The sequence below is a fragment of the Macaca mulatta genome, chromosome 2 (assembly GCF_049350105.2).
Source record: "Macaca mulatta isolate MMU2019108-1 chromosome 2, T2T-MMU8v2.0, whole genome shotgun sequence".
Taxonomy (NCBI): domain Eukaryota; kingdom Metazoa; phylum Chordata; class Mammalia; order Primates; family Cercopithecidae; genus Macaca; species Macaca mulatta.
Window position 1 is genome coordinate 59639618 of NC_133407.1, and position 12123 is coordinate 59651740.

The 12123-nt window shown below is 41.2% G+C and overlaps 1 protein-coding gene across 4 annotated transcripts in view; it reads left to right on the top strand.

The window, feature by feature from the left end:
* KCNAB1 (potassium voltage-gated channel subfamily A regulatory beta subunit 1) overlaps nucleotides 1-12123 on the top strand; it is a 420197-nt gene that overhangs the window by 337509 nt on the left and 70565 nt on the right. For all 4 annotated transcript variants that reach the window (XM_077990673.1, XM_015131744.3, XM_028843252.2 and 1 more), the window contains 4 exon segments: nucleotides 3677-3756; nucleotides 6044-6088; nucleotides 9947-9991; nucleotides 11853-11896. In XM_077990673.1, the coding sequence (XP_077846799.1) occupies nucleotides 3677-3756; nucleotides 6044-6088; nucleotides 9947-9991; nucleotides 11853-11896 (214 nt within the window).

Here is a 12123-nt window from a genome sequence, read left to right on the forward strand (position 1 = left end):
CCAGTCACACTCTACCATTGACCGACCTGGTTTACTAACATTTATGTGTATTAACAGCGGCCACATCAATAAAATGCTCATACCCTCTGTTCAGCAGGATGGTGGTTAAGATTAACGAGATGATGCCTGTAAAGGGCTTAGTAGGGTACCTGGCCCAGAATAAGCCCTTTACAAAGGTAGTGCTTACCATCATTTCTAATGAGACACTTGGGAAACGGAGGCTTTTCTCCACAGCTCCCAAAATCACCAGTGTTATTTAGCAGATCTGAGAGAGAAGTCTTGACTGTCTATTCTTGTCTGTCCTAATGCCTGTTCCCTGTATTGGGCACATGTCACCTTAGAGGGCTTGCCTCATGGAGGCTCCCCTGGGATGCAGACTTTAAGCTAAAGAGTAGCCTGCAGGACAGTTATTAGGAAGTGTTCTCAGGATCAGCACAGGGCAGGGAAGAAAGCAGCACTGGGCAGACAGAGAACTTGGGTCATGATGCAGCCTCAACAATGACCTCAGCCAACTCCATGGGGATCTCCGAAGCTGAGATGGTTCTGCAGAGTTGTCTCAGTCTGGCACAACATAAAGGATTGGGCCTTTATGTCCTTTTACTGACCAGTCATTGGACCAGAGGCTGATCAGGAAGCAGGTCTGACCTTGGGCTAGGTGACTCTCTCTAGCCAAGTGCAATTTCCAGAGAGGGCTGACGGAGGAAGGCCATTTGATGGCAGCATTCACAGCAACTCAGGGAATAAGTCCTTCAGTTCCAAAGGAGAACCTGAGGGCACAGAGTCTACTACAGGGCTCTCTCTGACTGGTACCAGGAAGGGGTGTATGGAAGAGGCACAAAGGCAAAGCCACAGAAAGCAGAGCACAAGCTATGGACTTGAAGTCTCATACAAAATAGGTGGCAAGCAGGGAGGGAGGCCTACAGTTAATAATCCTCTGTATCCAGCACATGTATTACCTACTACTGACTGGATGGTGCTTGGAAGAGAAAAAGACAAAAATATGTACCCTTTCTGAGCAGAGGGGCCAAGTAAAGTGCATTATTTCCCCCTAGTCTTCACTCTCCTCTTCACAGTGTCTGCTCTCTGCTGCAATGAGCCAAGCTTGCCCGGGTTGTAGTGTGCAGGGCTGACCTCTGAGATGAATAATTTCCAAATTTCAAGTCTAAAAACTACAATAAAGCTGTCATGAATGGCTGCTGAAGTGCTCACCTCAGATGCAGACCAGGTAAATAGCTATTGTACCTCCAGAGAGCATCTGTGGCTTTCCGTGGGTCCTTGAAGAGAGAATACCAGCAAAGAGAAGAAGGGAGACACAGCCAGAGTCAGTCTCACCCATCACAGAATTCTTTGAGCTCAGTGCTTTCCATGTAGCAAAAACGCGGATCAATAGCAATGAGTTGACCTACCTCGATTTTTCTGCTTTCTCTCTGGCTTCAAATAATCTCAACACAAAGTACATGCAAATATGGAATACTAGGGCTGGCCATACTACAGTGTGCTGAGTTAATTGTTGACAATTACATCATTGTCAACACTGTCTCAGGAGGTGGGGATGTCCCCATCACTGGGAGAGTTCATTTACTGAATTACCATTTGGCAGGGATATTATCAAAAGGATACAAACACCAAACTCTGTAAGGTGCCTCTCAAAGATGATTTGGCTTCATCATAAAATAAAGATAGGTGTTACTGATATGAATAATTATTTCTTTAAAATAATGATGAGAGCAGATTAGCATCTTACAGCACTTAATTTTCAGAGTTTTATTGATTTTTTTTTTTATCTGTAAGGTAGTTAAGGTGCCCTTAACTGTAGGTATCAAAAACCCAACTCAAATCAGGTTAACCCATAAAAGAAAAATTATTTTGACTTTTAAGCTAGAAGTGCAGACAAAGAGCAAGCTTCAGGGCTGCCTCTGTCAGTGACTCCCAATCTGCTTCCCAGCGAGTCTCTTGGCCGGTGGGGCTTTGTGTATCAACTGCTTCTTCAGGCAGAAAGACAGCTGCCGGAATCCCAGGCTTCAATTAGAACTGTAATTCCAGGGTAAGGGTGTTGCTCCTAGAAACTCAGTAGGAACAAATAAAAATGTTCCCAGAAGTCCCCAGCAAACTTCTCCTCATATCTCATTGGCCAGGGTGTGTCACATGACCCTTCCTGAGTAACTCTCTCATGGGCCCCCAGGCCCCCGCTAGAGGGAGGTGAGGTCAGCTTTGCCTGAGGCCTCTGGGCTTCATGCAGGAGGAGGAGATAGCTGAACAAAATCATCCCCATTTTGCAAAGGAGGAGGCTGAATCTACAGAGAGGTCAGATGGTTTGCCCAGATTTATCTATCTAGTAAGTAGCACCCTCAAGGCCAGAAACCACTCTTCAGACTTAGTTGGTGATGTTTTTCATTATTTCACATTCAGGCCTTCAAGTCCAATGATTGGGAAACATCTCTGTCATCGTTTAGTTTAAGTCTCCATGCAGAATTCTCCATCTTATCTTAAAAAAAAACTCTCTAGATAAGATTTGTGTACATTTTCCAATAATAATATACCAGTATGTCATATGACATAACACAGGCTAATATAAAATACATGCACAATAATGTTTAAAAATAGGACAGTCATAATGGGGAAAACTTGTCTTAACTTTTAATCTCCAGTTAGGATATAATTTAAAAATTATAGGAATACAAGATAAATGTTTTAATGGTAGTAAATTAAAAGCATTAATAGCATACTATTATGCTAAAGAATCTGGATGGACTCCATTTTGCTAACTTAACATTTTTCTTGGTAAGCTAATTTTTAAAGCAAACAGAAAAATAGTTCATTTTGGAAATGCTGATGAAGCAACTTCAGCCTGCCATTAAAACATAATGAAAAAATCAATTATAATTATTTGCGAGGTGTGTAATTTTCCAAATGACTAGTAAGTCAATTGGCAAAATGAAAAAATGGCCCCTCTCCACTGTTGTTTATGGCTATCCCTCTCTGGCTATTCCTTAAGCTGTGTATAGCTATTCTCTACTCTTCTGTCATACTCACTGCTTGCGTTCAGCAGCACAAAGCAAGGAACAAGGAGATTTGAGGTCTGTTTGCAGGCAGAACAGTGAGGAACTGGGTTCCTGGTGAGTCAAAGGCACGCTGCCCCCTCTCTGTGTTGATTCAATGGCTGCTCTACGATGGTGCCTGAGATTTTGCTGAACTGTGGGTGGCAGGAATTTTATAACAGTCACAGCTCTGTCTCAGCATCAAGAAAAAAGTCACAAGCCTTCAGGTCAGGAGTCACCTAGCTGCCAAAACTTACTGGCTTGGAGAAAAGAGTTGAGGAATGGAGTCACCAGTGATACAAATGGCCCCCCTCTGTCAGAAAGATTAAGATGCCATAAAGAATGTTGTCAAACCAGCTCTTCCCAGAAGAGTGAGAAACACAAATCTATCCACTTTGGTCAGGCTAAATCCCAGCCTTCACGTAACTCCTCAGTGCCCTATGTCTGAAGGAAAGAATACTTCAGTCCTATGGATACTGGCTGAGCCTTCTTTCTTTCCCTCTCTTCACTAAAACTAAGAAAAATAAGGAGTGGTTAGTGAGAGGTCAGTGTTCCTAAAGATCAGTAGAGGACTCGAAGTTGCTTCCAGGTTTGGAAAGCACTTGGCTTTTCTGACTGACCTTCCCATCCCCTTGCAGGTTGCTGAACGGCTGATGACAATCGCCTATGAAAGTGGTGTTAACCTCTTTGATACTGCTGAAGTCTATGCTGCTGGAAAGTAAGTCAGTACCTGTTTGTGTCACTCAAATGGCATCTGTAGCACCAAAAGAATCAAACCATTTCCAACATGTTGGTGAAAAGGTTCTGTCCTTTCTCCACGTGTTGATGGCTCTGCTCTGCCCTCTACCACCATTACTAGAATTGGGGATACTGACTGTCTCTGGAACTCTCTGCTCACCCAAACCTTCCTGCTTCTGGTCTCTGTATGAAGAATGGGCTGAAAAGGTATATGACCAGGAAGCAATTGCCATGTCTATGTGAGGGACAGCAGAGTCTGGTGCCAGAGTGGTGGCAGTGGAGACTGAGAAATATTAGTTGAATACATTAGTGACCAAATGAATGAACAGGTTCCAAAATGGTTGCTCAAAAGTTAGTGTCATTATTTCATAACCGTATCTCATAGTTCTTCAGCCCCTGAGGAACTGGGACATCCTCCTCGCAGGGAAGCAGAAGCTTCTCCTGTTTACCTCCCTGTCCCTACACTAGCATTACAGGAAGATCAGACGTCAAAGTCAGGATCCCCCAAGATGACAAAGAATCTGTTATCTTTTGTAAGAGGGGATCTCAGAGCCCATTCTGAGGACAGGAAGGGTTGTAGAGAGTCCTCGCTTCTTTTGTGAAAGGAGTCACATCCAACTGCAACCTTCCTTTGAACCCAAGGCAGATTTGGAGCCCTAAGACAGGGCTTGTTAAACTAGAACACATAGGAAATGGGCCAGGCCAGGCCTGAAGTTTCATGCCGTCCAGGTTCCAGCCTAACCAGCACAGTTCAGAATAGATCTGGGACTCCCTGGCCTCCTACTGGGAAGATGGATGTCCAGGTCTCAGAACCAAGGAAACTAAATAGCTGCCCAGCTGTTTGAACAGCTCTGCAATTTTCTAACTGGACTGTGAGGTATAATCACCTGCAGGCCTAATTCACCTCCTTCCAGGTGAGAATTACAATCCAATTGCTGGACTTGCTGAATCAGGATGATCAGTGGATGGTCCCAGTGCATTTTCTTTGCATGAGTTTCCTCCTTTTCAAGACATGTATATGTTTAAGGACCATCAAGGAGGTTCATAGCTCACATTCTTGACGCTTTCTGTTGAATCCAAGGAGAGAAAGTAAAGGTTATAGGGTCTTGCTCCTTTCTGCCTTCTACCCCTTTCCATTGTTTTCTTCTTGTGGAATCCTGCTTAGTACCAAATGGCACTAAGGTAGAAAAAGGGAGAAGTAAGTAGCAAGTCTGTTAGAGTCCTGTTTGTATTACTCCTGTGAGGATAATCGCTCTGATTAATTATTGATTGTCAGTCTATAATTGAGATAGGTTTCCACTGTGAAATGCAAGGTTGTAAAAGGTAACAGAGAGATCGGGAGAAGCAAAAGCAACACACCAATGCAAGACTCAATGCTTGTCTCTTTGGGGCATACTCCACAGCTAACCTGCATCATAGCTTATTGCAAGCTATACACTCTAACAAAGACAGAACTTTCAGTTAAAACCAATAATGATTAGCCATGACTCCTGTCCACAGCATCCTAATGGGCAAGGTGCTAATTCCACTGATTTCCCATTCACTAAGCCTCTGAGAGCCCAGCTGCTTCTGACAATGTTGGTCATACTGGGAGGGACATAGAACATTTGTCTACTCAATCTCGGGTCCCAGCCTGGGTAGGTGGAAGAGGAGAGGACAGTGGATGCCTTCAGTATGCCTCTGCAACTCAGCCTTAGGGGCAGGAAGGACACTTCGTTATGTCTTCCTCTGTTTTGCTCCTATGACAAAGTTGGTCACTGGAACCTAGGATGTTCCGTACGTGAGTGTTCTCTATGTGGAACATCTAAACCCACAACATCGGTTTTAATTTATACCTGAGAGCCAATAGTTTCTATCTAAGCAATGTGAGGTCTCATTGTTCTCCATGGTCACAATTGAATTGCTTCATAGCAATTAGAAGGAAAACTTTGACCTCCTTTGGACACTACCAAGCAAGACATTTATAAATGGGATCATTGGTTCAAAAACACCAAACTGCAAAATGACTGCTGCTGCTTAGTATCAGGACTGCAGGCGGTCTCCTGCCAGCGTGTCAGGATTTGGCAGGTGCTTCTGGAATGCTCCGGAGCAGGATTCTGCAGGCACAAGCAGAAACAGCGGAAACTGTGCTACCAGCCGAGAGCGGCTTCTATTTTCGGGATATGTAGGCACTGAGAGTTCAAACAAGGAATGGTTCTTGTGTTCTGGATTGACTCTTGCTTTTCCAGGACACTGCATCCTAAGACATTATCTGTTTCCCTCTCCAGGGCTGAAGTGATTCTGGGGAGCATCATCAAGAAGAAAGGCTGGAGGTATTGCATTTGCCATAATTATTTGTTTATTTTTAAAAAGATATCGTTTTGCACCAGAGAAGGAAAAATAAAATTATATGACATCTGACCAAAAGGTTGTCAAAAAAAAATCAACTGTTGGTAAAGCAATGATTTATAGTGGCTTGAAAATAAATGCCGGCAAGTTCACTTCTGGCACTTCAAAAATTAGTCTAGTCAATGACTAGATCAGTGACTAGTCATTGATCACAATGAATTACCAAAGGGTTGAGCAGAGGAGGGGATGTTCATGAAATATTTGTGCATAAAAAAGTAACAATTTCATGGCTTCTGACTGCCATTTGTGCTAATCTGTTGTAGGAAGTAACTTGACAGAAAACTATCCCCCCACACACATGCATTTATGTTTGCTGTTTATTTTATTAACTCTGGATGCAAAGAAATGATGAAACAAGAAGACTTTGGGATAAATACCCCAAAGCTTTCTTATCTGAACACATTTAGTCAGCGTCTCTCCTGTGTGCCCAGGAACCCTGTTATCTGGGTATTCAGAAAAGTGCTTCATCTGCTATCCTTGAGAAACACAATGGCTGTGCTGACCTATCCCTTTCCATCACCTTCTGTAGCCAAAGACAGTGGTAATAAGGGAAGCTATAACATCTATGGACAGTGGGGAGGTAATACTTCCCCATTTCACTATAGATTTCAGCCACAACAGCCACTACTTCCCCCGCATGAATACAGAATTAAGCAAAGCTCAGCAAAGATTACTGGACAAATTTGGGGTCCTCCTCTGCCCTGGCATAATATCTGCTGATTACCAAATAAGTGACAGTGTAATTGTATTAGTGAAGACAACTGTGCAAAGAGCTGTGTACTCATGCTTCAACACTTAGCATGTATTTTCTAAAATTTAGTCTAGGGAAAATGGACATTCTCAAAGAGTTCAAAAGTGGTTTTATTATGCTTTTGCACACATGATTTAAATTCTCTCTAGGAAGCGAAACTAAGAAGGTGAAACAGACCTGCATGTATTTTTAAGGCTGCTTACTCCCCACTCTGAGACAAACTTTCGGTAGGAATAGAGGGCCCTGTGGAAACGGAAAAGCAAACATTTATAGTGATATGAACAAATAAACTTTGATGACCTACTTTCTCCTTCTCCCTTCTTCTCTCCCACCCCAGGGAACTGTAAGGATGTTAATAGAAAACTATATTCCACCTTATATATGGGAAAACATTCATGTTCCCACTCAGTCCTTCACTTTGCCTGAGTTACCTTCCCACTCAAAGTATTGGTTCACCCATCACTGCCTAAATAGGGACTGTATCCATTCCCTATGGTTGCTGCAACAAAGGACCAGAAACTGGGTATCTTAAAATAACAGAAATTTATTCTTGCATGTTTCTGTAGGCCAGAAATCCAAAATCAAGGTTTGACTTCAAGGTTGGCAGGGCCGTGTTCCCTCTGACATTCTGGGTAAAGTTTAGAGTTCTTCCTCGCTTCCTCTTAGCTTCTGGCGGTTGCCAGCCACCATGGGCATTCCTTGGCCTGCGGCTGCAGCACCTCAGCTCTCCTCCCATGTGTCTGTGTGTCTTCTGATAAAGACACCAGTCATATTGGATTAACGGCCTGCTCTACCTATTAACTAATTATATCCGCAGTGATCCTATTTCCAAATAAGCTCACATTCTGAGGTTGTGTGGGTTAGGACTTTAACATATCTTTTTGGGGTACATGATTCAATTATAACAGAAACCTTGGAGATAATTCCACTAATAGTACAGTGAGGTCTGCAACAAGGTGTAGGCTGCTGGAGTACATCTAAGGAAGAAGGGAAAGCATCGGCGCAGTAGCTATTTTCTTTCTTAACACCCAGAGAACATTAAATGATCACTCTCCATAGCTGCAGAACCTATGTTATATACCTTTTGTAGAAAATAGATTACCATGCATATTCCACAAACTGCCTTTCATTCTTGCAAATAAAAACTCAAGCTACAATTATACTCCAGAATGTTTATATTAGTTCACAGTTGCCCCCATGAGACTGGTGAAAAGATAAACCATAGCATCATAGCTTTGAGCCTATGAAAGCTGTTTCGACTAGCACACTTGACTTCTGGTTCTGGCATTACCACTTGCTAGCTATGTTATCCAGGACAAGTTATTACACTTCTCTGATTCTCAGTTTAACCACCTGTAAAATGGACAGCATAACAGTTCATGAAGTGTCATGCTGACAGAGTCAGATAAGGTGTGCAAAAGCATTTTGAAGGCTGTGCTATATCACTGTAAAATGCATTATCATTCTCTACGCACTCAGAAGAGTTGCTCTAATAGCCTCTGTGGGAGTCAGTGATAATTTGCCAGGCTGCTGTCTACTCTTGCTCTTTGAACATATATGTTGGTGTGCATACCCTTATAGGCCAAATGTTTTACAGGAAGCCTAACTTTGAAAAACTAAGTCTGTAGCAGTGTTTGTATAGAATGTGCAGCTTTCAATAATCAAAAGGACTGCATTCAGTTTTTATAATATTCCATCCAGCTTTTTGTGGAAGGTTGAAAGTGCTAAAGGAGACCAGGCTCGCCTGTGGCAGATTGCTATTATAATAGATATCATGAGGTTGATGTATTAACCTGGAAAGTACATCAGCCCTTTCAGGTTGTGTAATCTCCAGGTACATGTATTTATCGACCTTCCATTACAGTGATTCAAATTACTTTTTGGGGGATTAACTTCAGTGGGATGGGGCTGCTAACATTTTCAACAAATTTTTCTTGTTGCAACCAAGTTGTCAGAGTTGTCACCGTCATTCCCTGTTGGTTATCATTAATCATACTAGGCTTTTATACCCGAGAGCCCTGAGGCGTTGACTTTACAGATGATAGAATTATAAATGCCTTATTTCAAGCACTCCTGAAGATTGGCCTTAACCTTTGAATCTCAAATGATTTTTTTTTCTAGACCAGTGAGATCAAATTACATACTGAGGGAAACCAAATTGCACTGAGATCTGTTTCCCAATTTTATTGTATCCCTGTAGTTCTCAAGACATATTTTTTATTCCATGATCATAATACTAGAATTGCATTTCCTGCCCTTGGTTGTGGCTTTCAGAAGGTAATAAGTTTGCTGATGAGATTTGCACATTTCATTCCCTTAGCAGTAAAATGGTAGAACCTTGAGCTAAGGATTTTACGACTGTTTTCCTAAAATGACATTTCCATTTAATAAGACACTCAAAGACATTTTTTTCCTGTTTGTTCTAAATATTTACTATTATAATTCACTTCATCATTTAGATTTCTATGTAGTCAGTTCCTGCCTGTTAATGTGATGTTAGAAGGGATAATAACTCAGAGCCACAAGGGTCCGTGTTCCTTGGCAGAGAGTGGAGTCCTCCTGGGAGGAGTTCGTATGCAATCAGCGTTAGGCCAGATGCTGAATACACGTGTTCGTTGGTGTTTGTTCATTTGACCTACTAAAGCAATTCATCCCCTCAGTCCTTTCACTTCCATCCCCACACGCCATTTCTGACCCTCCATGCTGGCCCACCACTCACCTTCACTTTGCTATGTCCACCTGGACTTGCTGTCAGTTCTCAATCTGACTTGTTATCACTGCCCTCCACCTCCTCCAGGCAAAGATCATTTCCATTCAGCCTCTTCCTCTAGGATCCAACTTTGAGTCCCCCCTCACTAGCTTCCCTTTGTCTTTATTTCAGTGAGATGGATTAACAAATTTACCTCTTTACCAATTTTTAAAATGTGAGGTACAATAACAAATTCTTTCTGGTGCTATTATAATAATATGACTCGGTACAATAACCTGTATTTATTTACTACTTCTCTGTGTTTGTCTGTTTGATATACAGGAGGTCCAGTCTGGTCATAACAACCAAACTCTACTGGGGTGGAAAGTAAGTTATTTTTCCTACTAAACAGAAAACCACTAGTAGTTCCTGCTTTTTTTGCTGTTAGGCAGTTATTTTACATATAACATACTAAGATTAATTGGCTTAGAGAGAGGATTTTTTTTTTCTCATACTAAGGAAATACCAATTAGCCTAAGATTTAATTTCAGAAAGGTACTCCCAAAGAAATTTAGTGCAAAGCATGTGGTCACTTGTTACTAAGTGATTAATGTAGATTTTTCAAATACCAGTCTCATACTTAGAATCATTTCCAAAATAGAGTTCAAATTTCAGGAAAGGAAAATAGGCATGAAGCATCACAGAAGAAAAGTCACTCAAATCTGCCAAAACTCAGAGACTTCTACAGAATGCAAAGATAAAAATATCTTGTCTGGCTCCATGTCTAAGTCTCTGATCATTTCTGCAGAGGGCTCTGAAAGTGCTGATCAAAAGAACCATCTCATTGGAGAATAACATGGAGCTACCTGTATCACTCGCTGTCAGGCTAAATGAAAGAGAAATGTGCTCTCTGTTGTGGGATGCAGAGAAGATTTCATGGAATGAATTGGCTTCTTATGGGCCTGCTGGCATTTGAACTGGTACTTACATTATTCAGCAGGACCTAGAAGGCTGGCCTTTTGACAAACATGTAAGAAGACAGCAAGCTATTCCATATACCAGAGCAATCATTGGTACTGTGCTTTTCCATCTTTGAGACAGAAATCATAACAAAAAGAAAAATGCTGGAGTTTTAACAAAAAGCAAAAACAAACAAAACCTTATTTATCTTCCTATAATTGATAGGGAATTTTTTAAATTGGAGGCAGAGGCCAATTCTTCTTTAGGAACCTTCTAATCAAAATGTATATGTGTATATACACACTTGCAAACATATACTCTGTTTTGTTGTTGGTTTTGAGCCTATTTATAATGATATGAAGACAGAAAGATGAATTTAAATTTGTATTCCTGTAGTAATCTGTACAAAAATAAAGCAACATCATGCCTATGAGAAATGCGGATTTTCATTGCCTGTGTTTTGATTCACAGTGCCATTGCTCAGTGCTTTTGCAATGCCACAAAACCTTGCAGGAAATAAGACAGTCTGCAAGAACCGTTATATCGTAGAATATGTAGTAGAATACTACCTACAGTATTACTAATGTATTTATTAAAAATACCGAATAAGAATATATTCACAAAAGTGAATGGTAAATATTATATTTAAAAAGAAGCTGCCAAAGGTATTGAAGATGAAGAAACATGTTATCAATACTTTAAAATTCAAGTACCATATTTCATTCAAATTGGCCAGAGCTTGAGAATTGGGAAGGCAAAAGTCCTTATGATTAAGGGTCTGTCTTCTGGAGATACTAATTTAAGGAACATTTGCTTCATCGCATTTTAATTTAGTTTTAAAATTTATTTTGGAAGTCAAAGGTACTTCCACATTTGCTTCCTTTATCAGAAAAGCTAACAAAGAAACTTCAGCAGCCTGGCAATCTTACAGTAAGCTCACAAACCTATGTCAAGCCTTTTATTTTCTTTAGATTGGTTAAGAACAAGGTGAAAAGGTTGTACAGTGTCTTGAGTTAAATATGGACAGAGTGTACGTGGCTGAGTTGCTGTTTACTGGAGCCTGGTGCTGAGCATGATAGAGGCATGGTGACCGTCGTGGATAATTCATCTACTGAGGTCTCCAAAGAAAAGGGGTTCAGTGTGTTGGCCACCAGACTTCTCTCCTCAGCCTCCAGTGGTGCAGAATTTGATAAGAACAGGGTACAAAACTAGCATTTCAGATCAGACATTTAGAGAAGAAAAGAAAGCACACTCTCATTCAAAGTTACTTGCTTCTTTTTCTTGGCAGAGCTGAAACAGAAAGAGGGCTGTCAAGAAAGCATATTATTGAAGGTGGGTGCTTCTGCTTCAATTTTATTTTTGGCTGTGGGCCCCTTGTTCAAGAAAGGTATCAACCAAACAAGTTCAGAATACACTGGAAGAGGAAAAAGTTCTATATGAAAAGTACCACAATCAACCAAGTTTCTTCTTGGGGTTAAATATAGGGAATGCAGAGATGTAGAGGGGAGAATGGAAACTCGAAAGGAAAAGGCAAAATTGTATAGAACTCTTCTCATTTT